The 27,758-nt window shown below is 44.6% G+C and overlaps 1 protein-coding gene across 1 annotated transcript in view; it reads right to left on the bottom strand.

Annotated features, from left to right (window-relative positions):
- The window catches only part of CNGB3 (cyclic nucleotide gated channel subunit beta 3), a 113,861-nt gene that overhangs the window by 14,367 nt on the left and 71,736 nt on the right, over nt 1-27,758 (bottom strand). The window contains exons 10-14 of the mRNA XM_033126621.1: nt 27,618-27,740; nt 18,997-19,138; nt 14,630-14,789; nt 12,653-12,750; nt 3,608-3,691 (exon numbers count right to left, since the gene is read on the bottom strand). Coding sequence (XP_032982512.1) covers nt 3,608-3,691; nt 12,653-12,750; nt 14,630-14,789; nt 18,997-19,138; nt 27,618-27,740 — 607 coding nt within the window. The remainder of the gene's footprint in view (nt 1-3,607; nt 3,692-12,652; nt 12,751-14,629; nt 14,790-18,996; nt 19,139-27,617; nt 27,741-27,758) is intronic.

Raw genomic sequence — 27,758 nt, 5'->3', positions numbered from 1 at the left:
GCTATTTCCATGATATCACAGTTCCATTGCTCCTATTTTAATTCCTGTATTCCTTCTAACAGACCATGCTACTTTACAATTGCAAAGCACTTTCAAAGGTACTAACTCCTTTAATTCTTGCAGAAGTCCAGTGAGGTCAAATAGGCGAGAGACCGCTATTCTTATTTAAGAGTTGGTGGTAGAAGCTCGCACAGCTGTGCCGTGTGCAGACTCACGTGGCTGGCAGATGATGGCATCAGAACCAGCAGCACCTGTCACCTGACTGTACGACACCCACAGACAGACCATATCTGACAATGAGTCCAATATCAAGGCTGATCTCTTAGAAACCAATAAAATAGCTATGAATTATTTTTAAAATCAGGGAAAGTATCTGAAAGTTAGTGTCCCAAGAGATACTCTGGGAAGTAATGACGAGAACAGGGTCGTATTCCATATTCTTTGCATGAAGTAATTCTCAAGGGACTGGAATGATTTTTCAAAGGCAGTTATTACAACTGACTGGAGGAAGAAGTGCATAATGGGTATTTAAATACAGTTCAGCACTTTTAATTATTTTTTAATGATCATTTCAATAATTTTCCAAGGAGATCTGGCATAATCAACGAACCAAAATTTCCACTACTTCTTGCATATTTCTAGGCTAATTTAAGTCTTTCCGGCAAGTTTAATTAACATTCAAATGAAGTAGACACTCCTCAGAGCAGCAAGGTCTGACAGCGTGTGCAAAATGAGGTCGAACCAAGCTCTGGTGGTTGGTTTATGTACTAATTTGGAGAAAGTGTAGAAATGCAAGAGTTTCATGTAGGGAGGGAACCCCTAGTGAGTGAGCACTTCAAATTTTCGGGGTTCCTGGGTGGGAGCCACTTCCAAGGCTAGTGGGGGCATCACAACACTATAATTCTTGCAAATGATTCCTGGGAAAACTCCCAAACATTCTCTGAAGCCTTCAAGAGACTCCCTCAGTAAGTTTAGGAGCCATGCGAGGAGAGGGAGGTCGGCCAACTCGGTCCGAGCCCCGCCATTTCTTTAGTCCTTCAGGCAACCTCCAGCCTCAACAGGACCTGAGCTTTCTGCTTCCCTTTTCCTTCATTGATTCGTGGAAACGATAAGCAAAAACTAATCTGGGTTCAGCTGTGTACAATCTGGTCAAGTAACCACCTTTCATCTCTGTCACTATCTACTATGATTTAACTCCCTGCTTAAAGGCGGAACAAAGAAAGGTGGCTTGTCGTCCATGTCTTCTCACCTCAGCTCCTTCCCTTCCCTCAGGTGTGCTCACTGACCTGTGTTTCTTATTGAGGGACATGAGGAGAGACTCAGAAAGGAGAAGGCCCATCTCGTCAGCATTTCACATGTTGTGAAGCAATGTGCGCTGCTTAGGGGCGTGGGTGCTGAGGGTTCTGAGTTACCTCTGCTTTGGGGCCCTGGAACACCTGGACAGGCCGTTTGGGGCAGGACGGCGCTATCACGGCAAAGGCACCTCCGTCCTCCAGGGCTCTCAGGCTGAGCTGAACTCTCTTTTTCCCATTGGAATGGAAATGATTTCCTGCCACCAGTCTGCCTACTCTCCCTCGGACGAATTGGTCTCGGTTTCCACCACATCACAACCTCTCTTTCCGACAGCCCCTCCTTGCTGCCCTCTCGGGTTCCTCCCTTGATGTCCTCCACAAACACGCATTCCTCAAAGGCACAGCCTCCGTCCTCTTCTCTGACCTTTCCTTCAGCTTCTGGCGCAGTCAGCTTCCAGTACTTGCCAGTCCCCTCCTCCCCGGACGACACTGATTTCCCCTGTGCACCAGGTCTGCACCCTACACTCTGACTTCGTCTTTCACCATGATCGCTGCAGATCACTTATTTCCATTCCTTCAATATGCCAGGCTCTGCCCTGCCTCACGGCCCCAAGTCTTCATGTCAAATGTTGTCCTCTCCACTTCCTTCTTCAAGAACTATTTCTCTTTAGATTTTGCAGGTCATGCCTGACAACCCGACAACCTTCCTCTTTCTGCTCTGTCACCACACACTCTGCTGGCAACTTCCATTTTCCCTTTATAGAAGTCAGCACATGTTGGAGTTATGCATTTATTTAATGTCCCTTGTTTATTGTTTGTCTCTTCCATCGGGCCAGTGATTCTCAATTTTGGCTGCATTTTAGAATCATCTGGGAGTTTTCAAAAAACATGAATATACGGGTTCCACCCAGACCAACTAAATTTCTGGGGATGGAGCCAAGACTTCTAAAGCCAGGGCATTTGATGTACACTGTGAACTGAACAGTCTGGCACTAGACTGTAAGCCCCTGGAGGACAAAACCATGTTTTCTTCCTCACTACTGATTATACCCAGCCCCTGGCACTGTGCCTGGCCCGCCGTCTTCAAAAATACTGCGTTTCACTGACAAACAATACCCACGTTTTCTAAGCCGTGACTTGTCCTCTGCACGCCCTCTGCAGACAGTTTCTTCCTTTCAGCCTTAGTGCACGCTCACTCCTCCCTCCGTCTGGAATGCCTGTTTCCTCCTGGTTCACGTCAATCCAGCCTGTAAGACCGGCTTGAACACCCTCTTCTCCAGGACACTGGCTGGTGCCCCAGTGGGACCGTGTCCTCACTCTACGTCCCGCAGCTGCTTACTCCACCACGGCACTGACTCCTGACTTTGGAACGATACGCGCGCTTCTCGCCCGGGCTCCTCGCAAAGCCCCGAGTTGTGGTGGATCACCTCTCATTTCTTTGAACTGCTCATCTTCCTCTCCTGTTTATTTTGATTACTGAGTTTACTATCGATTTAGTCTCAAGATTTAAACCCAAGGTCATCATTCCTTCTCTCTCCCCTTACATTAATAACCGGACATGTACAAAATGTTAATTGTAGAGTTATTTATAATAGCAAATATTTGGAAATTGGTTATGATATATTTATAGATTGGAATATTATGCAGCTTTGAAAAGGCCGCAGAAGATTATTTAATATGTAAAATGTTCATGTGATATACGGTTACCTGACAGAGTAAGTTTCAAAACATAAGTACTGCATGATGCCAATTTTATAAAACTATCCTCCAATCAGTATAAAAAGATAGGACAAAATATATGAATAGTGGTTATTTCTGGGTGTGGGATTTCTGTCTTTGGGCTCTTACATGTTTTCCATTTCAAAAATTGTGACCATGTATTACTTCTGTAATCATAAAAAGCACAGTAACATTTTTTAAAAGGTGCTATTGATTATCTACTAACTGAGTGAGCTAAATGGAGGTAACTGTTTGCCTTTCAAAAAAGGGTAGAATCGCCTTTTATTTCTGTAACTTTTTCCTCCACTTTAAATATTTGGAATTAATGGGGTGTGATGCTTGAGCATTTACATTTATACGAAGCAACTTTTCAGACTACCCACTTACGTCCCAGAGGTAATGAAACCCATATTGTCTTGTTCTGTTTTGAACTCTGAGAGCACATTATTGTTTTACAGAATTGTACATCCTAATTATTTCTGTACTATAGAATTCACCCGGGACAAATTGTATTTAAACTATGCTCTTGACTTATGTCTGAACTCCTCAAATGTACTTATTACTTGTTGTATAATTGGAAAATAGCACACACTCACCTTTTTGCAGACAATGTCACCAGGTAAATAGACGGTGGATTTTAGTCTTAACAACATGTCATAAAGCATCTGTGTATCACAACCCTGAAGAGAAAAACAATAAAGAGAAAAATAATTCTTGTAGACACAGCCAAAAGGCTAATATTCCAAATGATTTTAAAATGCAATAGAAATAAATAGTAATAGATGACGTCTGTGTTACCACTACAGTGTTAGTTGACAATGGATATGAAGTTGTCTTGACCCAAAATTTAGGGGGAAAAGCCCCTAGTATATTATGGCAAGAGTTTGGATGCTGGTCAGATAGATTTAGGTTTTAAGCCTGTCTCCAGTATCTATTACCATGTAACCTCTCAAGCCCTCAGTTTCCCAATCTGTTAAATGGGGATAAAAACAATACTTATCTCATAATGGTAAATTTTACTCATGCACAACTTAGTGCTTAATTAATGATAGCTATCAAAGATTATGATAATATAATAATATATTAGTAGTATATTGAGACAGACATTTATCCAAATCTTTGCTGAATGTTTTTCTTTCTTATAACATCTTTCATGCAATCATTAGATATTATTGTTTAACTTTGCAAGCTTGTATGTCTTTCTTCTCCAACACGATTATCATCTTCTTAAAGTCAGGGTGATAGATACAAAAGCAGTATCTGCTGAGTGAATGATTTTATATAGTTGATATCCACTTTAATAGTATAAGAAACAAATTTGATTTGTCAGGATATATGTCTACATTCGTATTCTGCAAATAATTATAATTTATCTATATGACAGGCTAAGAAAAATCTATAGCTGCTTCAAAAATCTTTTTTTACATAGTAGTTTTGACTCTTTTGCTTTCTCCAAATGTTTTAATTTTTCCTCCCAGAACCGCCTACAACTTTCCTCTTGTGGTCAGTCTGCCCATCCCTTAGGAAATTATGATTTTACGGAGAACTCCTCAAGGTCGGAACCAGGGGAAGGAGGAGGAGAAGCAAAGGGCCGATTTGTGACTGAGTACTCACTCTCTTAGCAGTCACATGTTTTCTGTAATGATTTCAGTTGCAAACACTTGACCTAGATCCATATGAAATTTAGACCTCAGGGTTGCTTGACTGATAAGGAAAGTTAATAATTTATGACTGAAGTATCTTCAAGTAGCCACTGGTGAGTATTCAGAACTTGCTGTTAGAATTTTAAAAATTTATTTGAGAGAGTAGAGCCTTTGGTTATCTAGGATAGAAGAAGGGCCAGGGCTGGCAGGAAAACCTTCTTAATACAGCCCAACAAGTATGATAAGCTGCCATGAGCAAGTCTTTGTACCACGTGCTTGGAGCAATGGAAGGTAAACGAGAGCAAGTCCAGTTAGGAGGACTTTGGAAGCAAACAAGGTAGAAGTTAATCGTGTCATAAGACACCCCAGGTAAGTACCCATAAAACTTCTGGGGGGTGGTTTCTTCCGCTTGGAAGCGGGGATGGGAGAGAGGGGAGCATCAGGAAGGTGCTCAGGTGGGCACACATTTGAGTCACCTGAGGATGAGTGTGACAGGTAAAGAAATGGAAGACTTGTAGGTCAGAACACCATAGAGTGGTTCACAGAAATAAACCAGTTCTCTCTCTCTCTCTCTCTCTCTCTTTCTCTCTCTCTCTCTCTCTGTCTCTCTCTCTCCCCCCTTGTCCCTTCCTCCTTCTCTGTATATTAGATATGATTGAAATCAACAAATCATGTGGTCTGCACAAAAGCAAGGTATAGCATATATTCAATATGATTCCAACTGTGAAACACCGACATGAAATAACACTGGCTGCCACTGATGTTTATATGGGTATCAGGTAAAATGATAAAAATGGGGATTGGAAGGGTACCCTGAAAAATCATCTCCTTGGCCCCCCCTGGGGAGGGGACGAAGGATGGGCCTGGGAAGATGCCCTGATGAGGCTTCTACTTTAATTTTTACCAACTTGAATAAAAATAAACACCCCCCCCCAGGTTGTTTGTAGGAACAAACCCCCTCTGTGGAGGAGCACATTTCATGTGTTTTCTCCACCCTTTAGGTGAGCTCACTGCAGGGAGCACCAAGGGAAGCCCACCAGGGGACAGTGTCACACCAAACCAGGAGCCCAGCCCTAAATGGAGGAGCAGACACTTAGCACTTTCCTCAGTAGTACTTAATGGGTAGCTGTCAGCTTATAGCCTGGCTTTCCTCAGGCAAAAGCATTTGAACCACTTTAAATGTGAATTTTGATAAACATACTTGCATGTATCAGGAACAGAGCTGCAGAACGCATGGAGTAAAAACTTACATTTAAATTCCATCAATTAAGTGATTCTGTCCCCTAACAACTGCTTTGCGGACAGATGCCACTGGGCCATGATGCTCTAGGAGCGGCTCCTTCTCATCTGTGCCCAGCCTCAGTGAAATGAACTTTGCATTAGGAAGTTGTCACATTTTACTCTGTGTTTGAAAACAATGATCTTTTTTCCCCTCCCAGAAAAAGATTATTTTTTGGAGATATACTTTGCTCCAATATCGTATGATAAAAAAAAAAAAAAATCACATTGTAGGGCGAGCTTTTTCCCCTTGTAGTGCAGCTCCTTTTCCTTTGCAGATGTCATTAGGACATTTTCTGATTTACAGAAAGTCAGCACAGCCACTGTTTCATAAATGTCCCCTTTTCTATAAAGTGCGAGCACCTGTATAGGAGTTAAACCAACGTTATATTAACATAGAACATGTGCATTACACATACTACTGTCTTATCTTTTCCTGTTTAGTTCTTCCAAAGTCCCCTTGATGCCCAGCATTAATTAATATACCGTTACCACGTCTGCTTTTACAGGAGGGAACGGAGCCAGGAAGTCCACTATTTCCCTAAGGTCACACGTGCAGGTATCAGAGGAAGAATATCAACAGAGTGTATTTTTTTAAAAGCTACACTGAGCTCTGCGTATTATTCACTTCCGTATCGCCTGTGTCTCGCCAGGGCTTGTGGTGTGCTAGGCACTAAATAATATGGACTGATAGAAGGAATGAAATGGAGCTGTGCCTTATGGATTTGAGTAAAGATTCTGGAGATTTGAATGGAGTTGGGAGAAATTCTGTTTTTACTCAGACCATAACCTGTAGCTTACACGGTCGTTCCTGTACCCAGGACCTTCCCCTTTCAACAACGGCAGGCACGGAGCAGCACTGCAAAGTCGGTAAAATTTATCTTTGAAAACCTTCCCTGCAGGACTTCTCCATTTCTAGGCTCACCCCTGCCTCTTCAAAATAGAACTTAAGACTGTCAATAACTGACAAGTCCCTGTGACTTTAAGTCACCCTCACGTATACACGAGGGTGTCCAGGGATGTGTGCGGCACAGCCTTGGTTAGGAGGCGCTTTGCTCCATCTTCAGCTCCATTCCAGTGGGCAGCTGATGGTGGGGATCCAGGCAGGGAGCCCTGCACCCAGGCGCCCAGCCACTGACGACCCCATCATGCTCTGCTTGGGAGCTGTTGGACGCAGCCGTCAAGTGGGACAGTGATTTGCGAAACACGGTAACGTCATCAGGTATTGAGTTCTAAGCGATACTGGACTCAACCCGATGCTCAGTATTTGCAAACACGAGTAAAAGTCGTCTCTACCAAATTTTCCTTGAGAACTGGCAGTAAGTCTACTTTCCCAGGAGCTTCGGGGTCAGTCAAGGGGGGAAGGCACATGTTGATGGAGGCCTGAGGGGGAATCTTGTGGTCAGGCGGGGCGCGAGGAGAACCTGCCGTGACCTGTGTGGGGTCCGTTCCTTTCTCAGTAAGAACAGCGGTAACAGCAGCATGACCTGCCCTGTGCCCGGTGCTGACACGGCACTTTCTATGTCTGAGTCACCTGACTGGCACATACCAACCAAGGGTCGCTCTTACTCAGAGTCCTTCTCGCACTGGGAGGCGCAGCAGAGCAGGGGCCACGTGGGCGACTCTCTTGGGTCCCCCTAGAGCTCTAGACAGAGTGACTGCTCAGGACGTGAAGGTGAGTGGAGTTCGCCTGGGTTATAAGCTCACTGTTCAAAATACTTAAAAAAAATCTAGCAACAATACCTTTGTGACTGACACGCCAGAGTGAAAACAAAGTTACTAAAAATGGCACACAGTGTTTTCCTGTCAGCACTCTGGTTCCCGCCTTCTAGAGAGGACATGTGATGGCACATGTGATTAGGGCGTCACTGTGGGTGGATGGGTGGTAGAAATCCTTCACTCACCAGCTCACAGCCTGTCCAGGCTCTGTTGCCATATAATCACAAACACAGATCCCAGGGAGGGACCTTGTTCGGGATGGGTTCTGCATTTTCATCAGAGCAGCAGATAGTGAGAGGTGATCTCTCCCTCACAGACTGGCAGTGCCCACCTTCCCATTCTGGTAGCTTTGGCTCTCTGGTCTCCTGTCAGGCCCTGGGCTCTTTTTCAGTTTAAAGGATGAAATTTTAATTCTAGCCACAAGGTGGCGCAACAGAACTTTTCATTACATTTTCTGGCACTTGTGGCAATTTTGTGGTAGAGGCAAAATGCGATTTCCCTAGCATTTAATTTGATATAAGATACTTAAAAATAGAAATTAAAATAATAAATCATCATAAAGGAGGGGAAATTGCCCAACCTCATAGAAATGAATTGCACTATTAGCTTAATACTTGAGCTTGGGCTGGAACCACATGCAACCTGCAAGGAAGACAACCATTTTATGAAAAATGAAGAAAAGTATTGTAATATGGCTATTCATCTCTAAGATCTTTAGAAACTCTGATCACCCCATGTAGAAGCAGCAAATATTGCTAATTAACCACGACTGACTGAAGCAGTTTTACTAAAAAATCTGTCTCTAATTCCACCTTTCTTTGATTAAGAGGGAAAACCCAGGTGCATAGCACAGTGTGTGGGTTCAGGTGTCTGGCTGTGAAGTGAAGTGTGGGGCCAAGCGTAAGTCTGGGACAGTCACCACAGGGCGGCTGGAGCTCACACTGCTCTGTGATTGCGGGGACAGTCGTGTGGCCTCGGCACCCCCCAGGTAGCCAGCCGCTGGGGGGCGGGGCTGAAAGGGGCCATCAGCCGGGTGACTGATGCTCACAGGCTGTGTGGGGAACGGCCTGTGCCCACCCGTGCCGGCTCCGAGCTCTGCGGCCAAGTCAGCCCAGGGGTTTGCACTCTCTGTGAAATGGGGCCGCCGTAAACCTGTCAGAGGCTCGCTGTCACAGTTACTCGAGAGAAGTGACACAGCAGTTAGTCCAGCGCAGTGCACACAGCCAGTGAGCAGCCACCGGGAGGATTTCGGAGAAGACCTGGGTATCACTTTTCAAGGGTGGGGTGAGCAGCACCTTGGTTTGCTACGTCCCACACAGCTCTGACAGAGCTCGGGGCGCTCATGGGTGATCCTATCTGGCAAGTGGTCAGGCCATGCTACTCAGATCTCTGCAACACCAGGCTAAATGTCACTGTGAACGTGGGGGTGTTAGATGGGATTAACACTGAAATCACTAGACTTGGGGTAAAGCCGACTGTGTGCCGTGCGTGGGTGGGCCTCGTCCAATCAGTCAAAGGCAGTAAGAGAAAAACGAGGGACACCCCTGAGGAAGGGGAGCTCTGCTTCCAGACCAAGGCTGCACTTGAGCTGCAGCGTCAGCTCTTCCCAGGGTGTCCAGGTGCTGGCCTGCCCCTCAGGCTTCGCGCCTGCCAGCCCCCTGACTGCGTGAGCCAACTCCGTAAAATGACGCTGCCTGTGTGTACACATGCGACTGGCTCTGTCTCGTCAGGGAGCCTAACTCAGGGGCATGTCAGAACTGGGCGTGACAGGCACATGGTGACACTTGTGGAAGCTGAAGGGTCACGGGCAGTAGGACAGCCCTGACGTGACACAGTCCTTACTACAATTTATGACACTCCAGCTTCACTTACGCTGCTTTTGCAAAAGCATCACGACACTCGCTGTTCAACCACGACAGGAACAGTACAGGCAAGACCTGTAGCACATTTGTGCTTTTTGGAGTTTTCACTTGAACATAATGCAAACAAAGAGCCACAGACATGTCTGCTGCAGCGCCCGAAGCCGGTTACTTAGTGGGAACCACGCCCTGGTCTGACTGCTCGGCACGGCATTGGAGCCCCTCCCCAAGTTTACAAAATGGACAGAAGTCCTCGGGAGATGTGACTGACGTCCCACGATATAGACCTAAAATGTTCCTTAGGGCACCTACGAGAGATCTGTGAGTCACGTGATCTTCCAGCACGTCTTATTTGCCCTCCCCCTGAAGAGGGGAAAGACACAAAGTGTGTCCGCCAGCCTCCAGCTCTGGTCTCTCTCATTTTCTGTCTCTTTGTCCCTCTCTCCTCCTGCCTGCCTTTGACACATATGGAAGATTCATTTTCAGGGAGAATTCAACACAGGGAGGTTTCCACCAGTTGACAGTCACCCTTCTTTGTTGGCCCTGGATAACCTGGTCTATTCCTGTCTCTGAAATGGACATCTTGCTGCCTCTGTCTGCAGGATGGACCCAGACCCCAAAGCCTGGTTCCCGCTGACGCTCCTAGACGCCTCTGGTTGTCACCACGCCCTGGCCCTAAAGAACTCGTCCTGGTTCTGTGGACAGGCCCCAGGTTCCCACACCGTGGGCCTCTGCCCAGAGCCCTTCCGACACATCCATGGCTGGGAGCGGCCGCGGCCCTGCTCTGTGCGCTCAGTGACGCACGTGGCTCACGCAGAAGCAACACAAGCCAACGGGGTGCAGTTCATGAGAACAGGGTGTCGGATCCCTACTTAGCCTAGTTCCTCCCGAAGAAAAGGACACATTTGTATAAATAAGAGTGTCTCCACAAAAATAAATTTAGAAAGATTCCATACCTACTTATTTTCTACTTCATTTGACTCTAGAAAAAAATAACTTTTCTCATTTAACAGAAATATAAATGGAAATGGGTTCTTGCTCGAAGGAACTGCATCTTTAATGGAAATGTCAGGAAAGAATGCATTTAACTTTATACACAACATTTGCAAGATGTGAAGATTTAACCTTTCCTCTCAGTCAGATGCTGCCGATTTTATGGATTTCCAAAAATATATGTAACAACAAAGGAACAAACTGAGGCTGAAAACTGATACTTTCCCAAATCAGAGACAATCCCATAAAAATCATGGGTACATAATTTGAAGCTTTTATTTTCTTTAAAAGCCAATTGTTGTCACTTATTCTCAGTGAAGCTAGCCATTAAGTCTTACGTAACTTTACAGCATTTAAACATACTGTTAGTGCAATTAGCCTCGAGCTTTCACACACGACCATAACCTACAATGCAGCACATCCACACCCGCTGGCAAACCCAGCACATGCACAAGTGTGTACATATTTAAACCTAGGTAACGGAAACAACAATCTCCTGGTATAATGCCTGCCTTACTCTGGTGTGAGGCACGCTGGTATTTTCTCTTCTATTCTAAATGCTGGCTGTGACCCACTTAATTGAATTCATGATTCCCCAGTGGATTGCAAGCTGGCCCTTGAAAATCATTTCTGTGGACAAAACAGTTAACCAGTCTCCCTCTCCCAGTGTCCCAGACAGATCAGAAAACTCTGTACACATTCCATGATGCTTCTCCTCCCCAGAGCTTCCAGCCCCTGGAAACTGGAAACCCTGTGGTGCTCCCCTCCACGTATGGGCCTCGGAGCTCCTCCCCTCCTCTCTCCTCCCTTCTCTTCCCCCCTCTCTTCTTCCTCTCTCCCTCCATCCCTCCCTCCCTCCCTGCCTTGCTAAGGCCTTTACTAAGTAGCTATTCTGTCTGAAAGTACTGTGTCCTGTGGGTAGAAAGACCTGGGACTGAACGTTTGTTCTTCAAGGAGGTTTTACTCCAGTGGAGGTGTCTACGGCTTAGAAACGGGCTTACAGTTCACTGTTATTTTGTTGAATGATATAGAGGAAGTCTCATTCCTTGTCCACATAACAGATTTTAGCGTATGTAACTTCTACTGCTCTTGAATTTACCTTTTTTGTCCCACAATATCTACACATTTGACTTTGAGGCCATTTTTTAAATGGAAGAATTATTTATATGCAGTGAAATATACCAATTTTCAGGGGCAGCTGGATCGATTTTGACAAATGCATACACTGTGTAACTTCCCTATCAAGACAAAGAGAATTAGTGTCACCCCACAAAGCTCCCTCATGCCTCTTCCTATTCAATGTCTCCTTCCCTAGTTCCGACCAGAAGCAATTACTGATCTGATTTGTATCATCATAGAATAATTTTATTTATAAGACCGAACTCAACTAAAACTCCCAGGTCTAAAAACAAATTGTTATAGAACTAACTATTGCTCTCTTTATATTTACAATATTTTAATGTTAGACCTAAGTCCAGAATTTCACTTTTGTGCTTGTTGAAATTAAAATTTGTATTCTCCATGGCTAAAATGGTGCCTGAAACATAGCAGGAACTTAATAAATATACCTGTGAATGAATGAATTAAATGGATGAATCAGTGAGTGTCACGCAGAACTAAGTGTTAGGTGAGAGAAACTTACAGACATTAAGAAAACATTCAAAAAGTCAAACATTTCTTTGGTATGCATTTTTTCTTAAAAAAAAGACCCTCTAAATTTGAATTTAGCCATTTAAAAGTTAAACTCCAAAGTATTTGTAACAGGAGGCGTGATTCCGCGTGATTCTCGGATGGCCAGGCCAGCCCAGAGCTCACCTGGGTCTGTCACACGTGGCCACGGCACACTGAACAGTGGGGACCACGCAGAGCAGCAGGGACGCAGACTGCAGAGTGTGATGACAGTTAAGATTACGCACAAAGAGCCTGAAGCACGCTTGCTCTTTGCCCAATCAGGAGAGAGAGGCTTCTAAAGACTAAGTCGTCGCCGAGGAGAGACCCAGTTATTTGACTCTAATCCCACATGAATTCTCCGGATTATTTTGATTTGTTAAAACATAAGGCCAGAAAGTCACAAATGCTGCACAGAGCAGAGCTCCGACTCACAGAAAAGGAGACGCCGTGTCTGTGTGTTCACGCGGAGAGCGCTTACCTTGAACAAGTCGACCTTGCTGATAATGCTGAAGGTCATGTCCACGGCCAGGGCTAACTGCATCGCGGGGGGCAGGGCCTCAAGCCGGTTGCACTCATCTTCGGAAAGGTAAACATACCAACCCACAAAGCAGAATAATTAATGAGAAACATCACCAATGTGCAAGGGGAAAAAGACACAGAATGCCAACTATTTTTATAAATACACAGCTGTAATTTCTAATTCTGTATTTTCACTTCTATCGGCCCAACCTCCCTAGTATGACAAGCGTGCTACTCCTTTCCTGAGAGAAAAGTACTTTCAGTACTGACGCTGCGATAGTTGGGAGGCATCCGGAACACGGCTCGCTAACGTTTTAGACATGACGTTTGGTGATCATGGGACAAAGGCTAGGGGACCAAGGGGGAGGGCGAGAGGGTCCAGTTCTTGTCTTCTGAACCTGCGGTCCTAAGGGGCGCGCCGGTGGCATCTGAAAGCTCACACAGCGGTCACTACCTGACTGACACTCGTGACCACCTTACGTAAGTGTTCTCTTTCCTACTTTGCAGAAAGAAGACACAAAAAAAGCACAGAAGCTCAGAGAGGCCGTCAGTGCCTGGCTCCATGGTGCGTAACTGCTGGGTGGGTCAGGGGGCCGCAATCTACAGAATAAATGTGCTGAGGGAGAATTTAAATTCAAACCATTGTTATTTACTTGCTTATTAACTCAGTGAACACTGTGAATACTTGGAAGATTACTCTGCTTGTGAGCTGAACAATGGGCCTTCAGGCCGATCAAATGTTCCATAAACAAACTGCCCATTCTCAGTGTCTAGTATGCTACCAGTTTCTGAGACTGATTATTTTCGATGTTTTCTTATATCTATTTAGAAAACAAAAACTTGCTACGTTATATCCTTATTTTGATTCCATATTGATTCTAAACATGAAAATTCTTTCTAAAAAGACACAGCTCCGTGTTTCCCAGGGCACAGTCTCCAGGAAGAGAGGGAGGGGCAGTAAACTGCTGCCCTGCTCCACCTCCTGCATGAAATAAGCCACTGTGGGTGCTCCAGAGCCACGTGCCTTTCAGATCCGGGAAGTCCCTGAACTTGGGGCTGGAGTCCCTGAAGAGGGGCAGGAAGGTGAAGGGAGGTTACAACAGTCGCGGGGACGTAAAGTACAGCACAGGGAACACATCAGTAAAGTAAGTAAATAAAAAAGGCCCCACTGCAGACAACCAGTGGTTCTCATCTGCTCTTGAGACCCTCTGTGATGTGAAAATCACGCTGTTATTTACACACTGGAGGCAGGGGATTTGGCTTCTCAGTGGCACTAACTCCTATTTTTATATGGGAAGGAGCAACAAACTCAAAGTTGAATGTGATTAATGTCAACGAGCACACTCTTTTACTTTGTGTCACTTAATAGTTATTTTTAACCACAACATTACTGCACTGACAGTGGACACCATGGATTACTGGGGGTCTCTCGGGAGAGACTGTCCCCGCAGCATGCGGCCCTAAAGCTTGCCTCTCCCTGAGCCCATGCTCTGGGTCAGAGGGCGATGCCTCAGAAAGGACTCTGGCTTGTTACCGCAAGTCTGAGCCCCATTTGGTTATTTGCTGGCTCTGCGACCTTGGCCAGGTTTCCAGTGAGGAGTCTCCATTTCTTGGTCTCCTAAAAGGGTTCAAGATAGCTAATCTTGCCAATTCTTTCTTTGGTGAAGATTATAGGAGGCAATATAGGTTATACGTAGTACCCGGTAGGTACTGACTAAAATTTAGCCTTTGCTCTTCTGGGATTTCCATAACCAGTAAGTTATGGCTGGATATTTAAGAAAAAATATCCTAAGATATTTTAAATTAATACTTTAATGATCTTTCAGCTACTTTGCAATCTTTTGTTCCGATCCAATCCACCTCCGCTTCTATCTCATAGAACTTCCAACATACCACATGGTTTGCAGGGATGTAGTGAGGACCCTGCCATGCTTACCCAGCATTCTTTGCGAGTCCCACGTGTATTGATACCAAGTCCGAACCCGAATTTGCAGGTTCTTAGGCACGGAGTAAGTGTTCATGTAGGCAATGGTGTGATCCATGCAGACCCGGAAGTTGTTCTGATTGGCTGTCGCTGCTCCAATGACATCTCGCATCTGAAATCGAAAATCAGGTCATTCCACACCTGGCCGAGGAACTGGGAGAGTTACTAAAAGCCCAGCTGAATTAAGAGTTCTCGCATGAAACGTTCCATTCTAATACTCTGATGACTTGATTTTTAACACACTGCTCTTGGGTACTGATTTCAACCACTTCCATAAAATCTTGGGCAAATCATATCCTCTTTCTGATGCAATGGAGAAACATTAAGACCTGTCTTGTTTCTCATTTGTTTGTCTTGTTCTTTTGTTGTTGTTGGTTTATATACCACATATCAGTGAAATCATATGGTTCTCTGAAATCTATGTAATTTTACTAACAATTGTCACCCCAATAAATTTAAAAAAAAAAAAAGACCGTCTTATCCCCTACATGAGGTTTTTGTGACGACTGAGTCCTATTTTGCATGTGACTACACACAATTCTTTGGAAACCTGTATATTATTGCAAAGACATTAGGTGATTTTTAAAAAGGTGCCCGGCTCATGGTGATGAAAGGAAGGCATACAGAAAGTGAGCCATTAGCTGGCAGAGCGGCCAGTGTGTTTTGGGAGTCTCCCTTTGAAAGCATCCTTCACAGATTATCCAATGTGGCTGGCTGTATAGACTCAATTCATTGTGAAAGTGCAACCTCTGTACTTCCCTTTGTGCTGTTTAGACGGATAAAAATCAAACCTCCTCACGCTTGAGGCACAGCATTCAGCAGAAGCTCAAATTACTGAAGCATCACCGACTGCTGTGACAATACTTAAGGAACTGTCAGGTTTTAGTTCTTGGATGTTTATAACTCAGCCATAAAAACCCACTCTAGGTTAAAAGCTGATCTTTAAGGTCTCAGCACAAAAAAGATGTATCGCTCGACTCTTCCTCTTACATAGAGGGAAGCAAGTGGCTGTAAATTTGCTTTGACAGTGGGTTTATAATGGGGAGGAAAAGCAGGCCTCACTTTCACACTCGTACGACTTTGCTCATTCCTTGTGGGAGCCAAGCCTTTTCTGCTTATGAGCAGACAGCCCCTTCTTTGAGGTCTAGCTGAAACGGTGATGCCCTCCTCAGTTTCCATGTTAGTAGGTTCTTCTACATCAAAAGCACCTGCTGGCAGCGATGCAGACAAACTGGACGCGTCCTTTCCAGCTTCCACCTTACTCCTCGGGGCTGTTCCAAACATTGCTCAGCCACCTCCATTCCTCGCTCTCCTTTCTCCAGGCTCCTCTTGACAGGTGATGAACATTTCCGAGTCGCCTAAGACGTGACAACTGGGACATTAGGGGCTGGGCCAGAGAGTTCATAGTTTTAAATTGGGAACCAAGGACCCTGAAAAGCATTACTGATCGGCGCTGAAGGCCGAGAACCTGCAGTGACAGTGACCTGAGTGGTTTACGTGCTGGGTTTCGTGGTGTTGCAGCTGGGCTGATGTGTATCCCAGGATGTGCTCCAGGTTGGGAAAGTACATGAGGGGGTGAGGGAAGAATGCCAGTCTCTGAGTCTCACCAGAGAACAGAATACTGCAGTCAAGATGGGACAAGCAGGTCCCAGTGTCGTTCTCGGTGTGGTTATGGGTGAGGGTTTTGAATAAGCAGTGATTCTGTCCCGGGCACTCGTTACTTTGTTTCTAACTGTTCTCCTCAGGGTCTCTACTCACACAAATCTCAACGTCCCACCTCAGTCTTTCTCTGGGGCTGTGGCACTGTACTTTCAGTGGGTTGTTGGTTGTCCCTGTTCCCGCTGGAACCTGGAATGCAATATAAAGGCAAGTGTGGCGTGGCGAATAAAGCAGCGCTTCTCAAACTTTCGGTGCATATGAGTCACCTGAAGACCTTGTGAAAATGCAGGTTTTAAGTCCTGAGGTCTTGGGCAGGGCCTGACTTCTGAATTTCCCAAGTCATGCTGTGCTGCTGGTCTGGACACCACACTTTGAGCAGCAAGAATAGCGAACGGGAGCTAGACATCATTTTTAATCTCGTGAAAATGGCCCTGGACAAAGTGAATGCAAATACGTCAGATTTTACCGTCATTCTCAGTATTATACGAACGGCTCCTGCGTGTGGCTGTATGAATTACATGGATGGATGAGGGGTGCCTGTTAATGTCTTTAAACCGGAGCTTCCTCGTCTGTAAAACTGAGGAAACACTGAGCGTGATGTGGCTACCTCACATAGAGTCTGAGAAATAAACGAAATAATATGATTTTGCTATTTATTAGGTTGGTGCACAAGTAATTGCAGTTTAAAAGGTTAAAAGTAACTGCAAAGACCGCAATTACTTGTGCACCAACCTAATATATTCAAATTAATTGGAATCGCATTTCTCTCTAAACCAGCCTATTCTCAACCATTGTTGATGCAACCTCCCAGCCTTTAAGATTATGATATTTTATTCTTACAGTTTTTAACTGCTTCGTGTTCATCCTCCCAAACCTACATAGTTTCTAAATAGAGTTTCTTTTATAACGTCTCTCTCCAGCCTGCTACCGTATTCAGGCTGCAGGTGCCATAAACCTGTGTACCTGTATTAACCATGCATTTTGCTTTCTGTATGTTGATGGTTTGATACCTGGGACTACCCCTCCCAGAGGTAGCTAATTAATTCCTAGACATATGGAAGAACTCTCCTAGGAACGCACGTTCCACACGCAAACTAACAAATTTAGGGGCTTCTTCATTGGGCTCTCCAGGTCACCGTCCACCTGCCCTGGTCACCCCAGAAAGCAGAGGCAGTGCCTACGGCCCAGAGCCATGACATATACAAGCTAACAGACCTGAACAACCCCTACCTGTCCTTCCCTGCAGCTTCCTCCTGTGGCCCCTCGGGGAGGGGAGGTGTGACCCCTCCTCTTGGATCTGTTTATATAGCAAACTATCTTTTGATGACAGTGCATCCTGATCTACTGGTCTCACCATACCTAAATAATAATGAAACCTGTATTTTAAAACAGTACCACTGGGTACTCCAGCTGGTATTCTACTTTGACTAATGTTCCTTGACTATCTTCTTTGTTCAAACCCCTCCCCTGGCCGACTCCTCGAAAGATAAAGCCCATCTTTCACATTCAGATATCTTGGCTTACGTACATCTTTAACCTGACTTACAAGCATCCTTCACTCCACTCCCTCAGGCACTCCTCTATTTTCTGTAACCTACCTTGTGCGTTACCCCTGCCACCTTTCACACACTGTTGCTGACTGATCGAACCACCTGGGTATAAGTTCTGCCTCTCATCTGCTTTTCTAATCTCATCTGCTTCAAATGCATTCTCCTTCCAGAAGCCCCCTGGGAAGCTCCCCTTTTCCGAGCTCATAGGGAGCTTTCAGACTCTGCCTGGTACTTACACGGACAGCAGACCCTTGACAGTCACGAGTGCAGGAGCTGGGTTTGGACGATTGGTGCTCAGCTTCAGATGTTACAGTGTTTATTGCCACCTTTTGTCAAAGCATGGGTTTTCTTCATGCCACCGAGTGTGGTGAGTGGGAACCAATTCTCTTTCTGGTGGGAATAACCATTTTGTGGTTTTGTCTCCCTCTACCCAGGACACAGGTCTCAGCATTTGCTCCCAGACATGGGGTATTTAAGGGCCTCTCAAGGAAGTGTACCTTCTCAAGGTGCCACGCTGTTGAGCTTTGCACTGCTTATGAATCTGGGCGTTCACAACGATACTGCGGTCTCCCCCTTGGAAGTGCCAGTCACCTTGTTATTTACACACCTGTTCTACCTTCTTACTAGACTGTCATGCCTTGAGAACAGGACAAGGAGATGCCGTAACCAACATTTATGAACCGATGCTTTCTTAATGAAATTAATCTAGACGGCATTCGGTAACCTCTGTGTTAAGTGACCTCTGAAGTTGATTTTGAACCCGGGATTTTATGACAGTATTTGAAGTTTAAGTAAATAAGAGAGCTTTGAAAGAATTTCACGAAGCTCCAGGTAAGAAGTTCACTTATAAACGTGCCTTTCTTTCCGTGAGGTGCAGCCTGACGCTCCCCGCACAAAGGTCTCCCGATTTCATGGTTTAGAAATGGGACGGCATTGTTGACCCATTCACATCCTCCTCCAGTTCATTACAATAAATGAAATTAGTTGTTGTTTTTTTTTTTTAAAAAAAAACACACAGATTTTGATTTTTCCTCTGCAAAGTTTACAAATATGTGTTAGCGTTTAAAAAGTGAAACCATTATATATCTAGGTAGTCACATCTCAATTTACCTGACCAATCAAAGTGGAGAACACAAAAACTCCCAAGAAAAAATTCAGCAGCTGAAAAACAATTTCAAATGAAGTCTGCGGCTCTGGAAGGCCCCCGATGGTAATTAAACTGCGCACCGCCCAGTAGTAACACCTCAGATACCTGTGAAGAGAGCAGACACACACACACACACGTTGCTTTCTCCTGTAATCCTGTGCTTCGGGGTGTAATTACTGCTACAATGTAACCCGTTTCCTCCTCATCGAGACTTTCTTTCTACAGGCAGCACTGCTGAGACCACCTGAGCTAATGGAAACTGGTGCGAAACGTTGTGAGACGGCTCAACACACCCGAGGAGGTGTTCACTAGCTCTTCCACTTCTCTCTGGTGAAGAACAAGTCACTCCAAAGTGTAGCGGTACGGACCAGCCTGTTTTGTTAGGCCCAGAGCCTGTGGCTCAGCAGTCTGTGAAAGGCCCAGCAGACGGGCTCATCTACCGTGTTTCCCCGAAAATAAGACCGGGTCTTACATTAAGTTTTGCTCAAAAAGATGCATTAGGGCTTATGTTCAGGGGATGCTGTCCTGAAAAATCAAGCTAGGGCTTATTTTCTAGTTAGGTCTTATTTTTGGGGAAATACGGTATGCACATGCCGGGTGTGACCTGGGCTGGGGTGGCCTGGATGGCTGCAGATGGCTGGGAAGGCGTGAGGCCTTGATTCTCGTTGCTGACCAGGTCCCTCTGCTCTCCACGTCACGTCTTGGAATGCTGTGAGTTGACAGAAGATATAATATATTGGTCTCTGCCCTCAGTTCCTGGCACGGAGCTCCTCAAACTCTTGTAATTTCCTAAGTGATAAAAGGACTGGGAACATCGCTTATTCTAACATTTACTCTTTGACCGTGGTTCCTACACAGGGCTCCTGAAACTCTTGCAGTTTCCTAGATGACAGGAGTGTTTTTTTGTTCAAACGAGGTGGCTCTGGGTGGGCTCCTGGATGAGGGCCGCTCACCAGAAAGACCAAGATATATTAGAACTTGGACTTGTCAGTCCCGCCTCCCATCCTCTGGAGAAGGGAGAAGGGCTGGAAATGGGGTTACTGACCAGGGACGCCTATGTGATGAAGCCTGCAGATAATTGCAAATGCACGGGTCGAGGGCTTCCTGGCAGTGAACACACAGAGGTGCGGGCAGCCAGCGGGCATGGAGGCTCCGAGGCGCTTGCCACGGACCTGGCCCCGGCCTCTTGTCCATATGGACGTCCATCTATATCCTTTGTCATATCCTTTAATAAAACTGGTAAATGTAAGTGTCTCTCTGAGTTCTGTGAGCCGCGTTAGCAAATGAGTCAAACTCGAGGGGAAACTGGAAGCTCTGCTCCACAGCCAGTTGGTGGGAGGCACAGGGGATAACCTGGGCTTGCTGCTGGCGTCTACCACGCGTGGGGGGCAGTCATGTGGGGCAGAACCTTCGACCTTTGGAACCTGACACTCTCCCCAGGCAAACAATGTCACAATTGAGGTAGACTGTGGGATACCCAACGAGTGTCGCAGAATTGCTTTATGTGGGTGAAACCCTCCACACGCTTGGTGACCAGAAGTGTAAGAAGTGAAGTGTTCTCTGTGAAGGGAAAAGGGACACACAGAGAGAAGAAAGGCATAGCAGGGAAGGACTGGGTTTTTCTCTCCTCAGGAAGGAAAAACCTGAGTTGTTCCTCTCCAAACACCCAAGGCGACTTCTCTCCCATGTCTGAGCCTGAACAGCTGGGGCATGCTGGGTATCTGCTTCTGCAGGCCCAGTAGACAGCCTGGGCTTCCTCACGCCATGGTGGTCTCAGTCTAGGTGGACCTCTCACACGGTGGCCAGTTTTCCCCAGGCATAGCTATAAGGCTTCTGATAACTCAGAAGTCCCGCAATGTCAACCTCTTGCCACACTGTCCAGCAGGTCACTAAGGCCAGCCCAGACTCAAGGGCAGGGGTATGTGAATCCACCTCTCAATGAGAGGAACAGCCAAGAAACTGAGACCACCTTTAGAGCACCGCGCTAGTGAGTCGCGGAGACTACTGCAGAGGCTCAGGGCTATTGACGCAGACGGGGGAGCCTCTTCCAGCTCAGTCCGCTGGTTTGTACTGATGGAAGCTAGAGCAGGTGCACACACCTCCTCTCTTTTCTGCCCACATCTTATTGTGTTACTGAATGTGTCAGCCATGGCAGGGACAGAGGAGAGCTGAGCTACATCTCAAAAGGAAAATTACTCTTGGCTAGGACAGATAGTTTACCTAGAAATTCAGTATTGAAGAAAACCAAGTATGCTCAGAAATATACTTGGTAGAGACTCTGTACTTGACTTGAGCAATTGCAAATGGAGACACTGAGCTCGTGAGAGCCCAGGGAGAAAGACAAGCAGGGACCCAGGCAATAGAAAGGAAGCTTGTAAAGATCAGGACGGAACGTGTAAGATTCACTTAGCCTCATACGCTGTGGGTTTCCTGGCGTCCCAAGTGAGGAGGGGAGGGAAGTTACCCCCCAACCCACTGTACAGACTCTCACTTCTGTGCAGATCAGGAATACTGTTATATACAGTCCCCATGACCGGTCTCGGGCAGGCATTCCACGCAACACTGCAAGAACAATGTTTTGTCTGCAGAAGCACCTCCAGATACTGTTACCCAGAGGCATCTGATTTATTAGTGGGGCCCAACTCGCTATTCTGGTATCCAGGGCAGATACAGAAAAGGAGCACTTTTTACAGAATCCTGCCCCAGTCAGGCTTTCATTTCTGGTCTGACTGTGCCACCTAATACATCAGCACTTTAAGTAACTGTGTATTAGTCTCTGAACTGGGGGGGTCTTTTTCTTATGAAAATAGTTTATAATGTTCAGATAATCATGTAGTAAGAAGTTCAAGTTTACAAAGGAAAAAATCAAACTGCAGTTGAAGTCAATGTTCAAATGAAAACAGAAAGAAACCACTCATTTTGAAATTCAATACCTTTTGAAGGACATGAGTTGTTGTTTTAACTGAGTGGACATAGGACTGGAAAAACAATGAATTCTGGTAGGGTTTGAAATCACTGTGGCAAGAGAATAAAGATATTATCACTCTGCAATTTTTCTAGCAGGCTTCCTCGGACTTACAAATATTATAGTGAACTTGATGTCAAAGAGAACCACCTTGAAGAAATACGGAATACATTTTATGGATTGCATTTTAACTTTCAAATTCCAATTTATAATCTCCCGTTACCTGATTTATTTTGGTCCCGGGTCCCGGACCTGTGGATGTCTTTAGATTACAGAGCTTTATTGAACTCAATACTACCCAACAGTGGGACAAGGACGTGCTCCCTTCCCTGCGTGACCAACACCACCACAAATGTTGGGATCACTGCAGTAATCCAAAGTCACTGCATGTAGCATCCACAGGAACAAGCACAGGAATTACTTTCTCTCAATTTCTTATTTATGGACGTTAAGTTACAATCAATGTAACGCTTAGGCATTGATTTTTCCGAATCTGGAGGGATAGCCTTCAACTATTTTTTCTTATATGAACTAGTCTGCTGTGTTCATTGGAAGTTTTCTTCCCTGATGCTTTGAGGTTTATTTTAGGATTCTTTTCTCAGTCATGTCTTATACCCAGATATGCACAACCAATGGAAAGACTTGTAATTGAATTATATGGCATCTTACTGATTTTCTAGGATTAGCTTAATTAGTCAAGTGTGTCCATCTCTAATATTTATACCCTAGGCAGACAGATCTTTCTGAGGAGTTTCTATCTGGCTGATTTAAACATGAACTCTCTAACAGACTGTGTGTGTGTGTGTGTGTGTGTGTGTGTGTGTGTGTATCCTGTCAGCTCCAAGTTAAAGCACTAAGGCAGAATTTGACATAAAACCATAAAAAACATTTAGTGTGAAACAGAAATTCTTCCTCTGTGAAATGAACGTGACACGAAACTTTCCCCCAATATTTTGTTATGAAAAATCTCAAACAGAAAAATTGAAAGAATTTTCCAGTGAACAACCACATACCCACCTGGAGTCTACAAAAAACTCTACCTATTTATCACACAAGCTTCCATTTTTCTATCCCTTAATATCCATCTTATTTTTTGGATGCATTTCAAACTAATTTACCCACAATAAGACACTTCCTCCTAAATGTAGTACTTCAGAATATACATGTTAAGTAGAGTTCAATATTTTTATAGCATTATTTTGAACATACAATAAAAACACAAATATGAAGTGTACCGTTTGATGAATTTTGACACATGCATACACTTGTGTAGCCCCAACACATATCAAGACATTGAGTTTCCATCACTCCAGAAGCTTCTCCCATTCCTTTGCCTAATCCCCGACCCCAAAGGCAAGCACTAGTCTAATTTTCCTAGCACAGATGAGTTTTGCCTGTTTTAGGATTTTGCATAAATGAAATCACAGTGGTATACTTTTGTGGGCAATGTCTTTCACTCAGCATCATGTTTTGGGGATTCACCCATGTTGTTTGTTGTTCCTGTGATCACTGAGCAGTATCCACTGTATGCCTGTCGCACAGTGTGCTGATCTAGTCTGATGCAGATGAACCTAGGCTGTCTCCTTTTTGGTTATTATGAATAGACATCCTAGAATATACCTACATAAGCTTTCTATAGACATCTATTTTCGTTTCTGTTGGGTAAATATTCCGGTTTGGGATTTTTGTTTGCAAGGCAGGTATACGTTTAGCTGTCAGGTCTTTCCTCTAGTGGCTGTGCCATTTTACGTTCCTTCCGACACGAACGAGAGTTCCAGTTCCTCCACACGTGTCCCCGACACGAGGTATTGCCAGTGTTTTTAATGTTAGCCATCACGGGCTGTGTCGTGGGACATGCGGCTTCCAACAGTGCCCATTCGAATACTGTGTATGTTGGAGCTTCTTAGCTACTCCAATCTGTCTTAATTTCAGGTTTCTGTAAGTTCATCATTGGAAGCAATGAGCATGGGGAGATTGGTCTCATTAGGAGATCAGCTCTAAAAGACAGGTAGCAGGCCCCAGAACTTTATAGGAGCTTAGGAATATGTATTGACTGATCTGGAGGAATAAGTGACCGGTTATGCACACCTGGACTTCCTGAGATGAGGACACAGGCAGACTGCATCGGTCGTGCGGGGCGGCCTGCGGGGTCTCAGCTCCCGCTCCCCACATAACAGCGCAGGACATGGTGAGGACAAAAAGGCACATCCACGGAGCCGTAGAAAGGGGAGTCATACCACTATACTCTCGCTGGTGGCACTATAGTCTCACTGGAGGCTGGATCCACACTGTCCACAATCCGCCATCCTAACTGCAATCCGCGCTTGCCAGCCCAGCCACCATCTTCTTGCTAGTCCCCATTTTTCTGCTAGCCTAGCCACGGCAGTTATATTAGTGGCCAATGGCTCACTGGTTACAGCTGACGGCCAACTAGTCACAGCTGATGGCCATTTGATCACAGTCGATGGCCATTTACTACCCGAGCCCGCACCTTTCCACGTGAGGCCGAGAGCCTGGAAACTGTTCTCTGGGGCTCTGCCCCCACAGCATCTGGGAGCCCCTTGTGTTGTCCCTCTCCGTCTTCCCCCTGCAGAGCTGCCAGCTGCCTTTCATCTCCCTCTGCTCCACTGAACTCGCTGCTGAACGGCTGTGTTTTTATTACATCTGATGGGTATCGAGTGTCTACTGTGAAGACCATCCCTTTTTCTTTTTTTTGCCAGTATCTGCCCTGAAGTATCTAGGGGACTCCAAATAAATACCTTTATGTGTAAAAAGAAGGAGGTAAGTTATCCTAAATTTCCCTAGCACTAAGCAATTCTGATTACTTCCTTACTCCATCTAACGTCACGATTCCCATGACAGCCCTGCTTGGTTTCTTACTCTTTGTTTGAGGATCTGCTCCTATGTGTTAGTTGGGGCTCAGGATTTCCACATTGGGAAATTTATGTCAGAAAATAAATAAATATATGGACCAAAGTACATTGGGAGCATTTCTGGAAACAAAATAACCATAACTACTTGCTTTCCTTTGGAGTGAAGCCCTTTCCTTCTTTGTCAAATTTCACAGCCTAATAACGGATGCCATCTACTCAATATAAATGAAAATGACTTCTTGTTTTCTGTTGAAATGCACAGACATCCTTATTCTGGTGAGGGATAATGGTACAGTAATACACTTGACTCTTACTTTCAATGCTCACGGTGCTCGTTTGTGCCACACAATTTGCTGCCTCTCTCTAACCAGAGCAAAGTTCACAAATCCAATGGCCTCAGAAGCATCCTCTAGTTTATAGGTCATCAGAAACAATCACAAAGGTTAAATAAAAATGCTTCAGGCTTACAAGGTCAAAGTGTAATATGAAGCAATAGAAAGGGCAGATGATGTTAATAATTGCCACAGGCAAATTATGTAAAAATATGTAAAAATGCTGCTTTTTTAATTTAAAAAAATTATATATCTTTTTTCAGTTACAGTTGACATTCAATATTATTTTATATTCGTCTCAGGTGTACAGTGTAGTGGTTAGACATTTATACAGTTTACGCCGTGATCCCGATTAGACTAGTCCCCATCTGGCACCACATATAGTTACTGTAACATTATCGACTATATTCCTTATGCTGTACTTTACATCCCCATGACTATTCTGTAACTACCAATTTGTACTTCCTAATCCCTTCACCTTTGCCACTTTGTCCCCCCAATTCCCCTCCTCTCTGGCAACCATCAGTTTGTTCCTTGTATCTGAGTCTGTTTCTCTTTTGATTGTTCATTTATTTTGTTCTTTAGAGTCCTCGTATAAGTGAGATCACATGGTATTTGCCTTTCTCAATCTTTCTTGTATCACTTAGCATAATACCCTGTAGGTCCATCCCTGTTGTTGCAATGTAAGATTTCATTCTTTTTTACGACTAACATTCCTTTGTATAAATGTGCCACATCTTTATTCTGTCATCTCTGACAGGCTTAAGTTTCCTACCGTGTTTCCCGGAAAATAAGACCAGGTCATATATTAATGTTTGCTCCAAAAGATGCATTAGGGCTTATGCTCAGGGGATGTCATCCTGAAAAATCATGCTAGGGCTTATTTTCCGGTTAGGTCTTATTTTCGGGGAGACACGGTATGAGTTGACGCTGAGATTTCTTTCTGTTATAATACAGATTTGGTCATTCTTTCCTCCCCCCCTCTCTTCCTTCCTTCACACTAACATACACTGAGTATTTATCATATACTTATCAATGTTATTCTCTAGAAATGCTGCAGTGAGGTATCCAGGTGTGAAAAGAGAAATAGCTCCACTTTTCTGGAAGACATTATGAGGCAACTCTTTACTATTTTGCTAATTTGATAAAAACAATGATCAGACTCAAGCACGTGATGATGTTGGATTACACACGCACTTTGAGGCAATATTTACTATATGGATACCTGACGCAGTTTTCTATATAAATTAGTTATTTATAGTAAACTAAATATGTATGTAAGTTTATCCACATTCTAAAGGGAATTTCTTACAGATTTGGTTATAGACTTTCCAGTAATAAGATATTCTGTGTGTGTATGTTTTCCTAATCCTTCTGACTTTAAATTTTTAAAATCAGTTCCAGTTAAAAGTTCAAAAACTGTTGCTACCATTCCTCAGACACATCCTCAATCCAGGTAGTATGTAATTTTCTGAGGTCTCTTCAACTCTCTGTGCTGTATCCTGTAATTGCTTTCCTCCCCAAGGCTGCTGTGAGTTGCCCTTCAAAGTCGTGCTGAGACCTGCTCTTTTCCAGTCAGAACATCGCCTAGAATATGCTCAATGTCATTTCACTGGAGCAGAAAGGGAGTGGGGTGGACTGTAGGCCAAGCCCTTGGATCTACCAAAAGGAAATCTCACCATTAAAGAACCCAGCTGCCATTATTGAGTCTGGATTCTGCTGCACTAAATTTTTCAAGTGATCTCTTTTATTCCTGGGATACTTGCATGTCTAACCGTCAAGTTTAATGTATGATCCTGGCTCCTCTCTAGAGTCTAACTGAGTTAGTGGTTATAGCTGACTCCTACACCCATAAAACCCTTCAGTGGTAAACTAATCAGCCACTGCACCTGCCCTCCAAATAATTAATACTGTTCATTACTAGCAATCAGCGCTGGAGTTATTAAAAGTTACCTTAACAGTTGTCTGAAGCAGAGGTTTTAAACTTTTTGGATCATGATTCAGAGTAAGAAATACATTTGCTAGGTCAACCCAGGTGCATACACACACACACACACACACACACTCACATTCACACACACACACACACACACTCTCACACACACTCACACACATACACTCACACACACTCACATTCACACACACACACATACACTCACACACACACTCACACTCACATTCACACACACACACACACACTCACACACCCATATTAGGTATGACAGACTCTGATATTTTCTATTCTGTTCTCTTCTGCTTTACCCTTTTTCACTGAAAACCATCCTACTGAAGAGTTTTTACTGTCCACTAATGGATTGTCAGTTACAGTTTCAAAAACACTGGCTTAAGAAAACTCATACACTGAAAGAGAAAGTTAAGACTCAATAACAGTTTCCTAGAGAGTGAGAACTTACTTGTTTCCTTCACCATTATACACCCATTTCGTAGATGCAATTCCTTCATAGTCAGAAGCCCAGTAATACATGCAGGCATTCAGGTGCAGAGTAAACAGCAGGTATCCCGTTGTTCGAAGGACTCTGCAAGAATAGAGGAGT

The sequence above is a fragment of the Rhinolophus ferrumequinum genome, chromosome 14 (assembly GCF_004115265.2).
Source record: "Rhinolophus ferrumequinum isolate MPI-CBG mRhiFer1 chromosome 14, mRhiFer1_v1.p, whole genome shotgun sequence".
Lineage (NCBI taxonomy): Eukaryota > Metazoa > Chordata > Mammalia > Chiroptera > Rhinolophidae > Rhinolophus > Rhinolophus ferrumequinum.
Note: the sequence above shows the minus strand (reverse complement) of the source record. Positions and strands in the feature narration are given on the sequence as shown.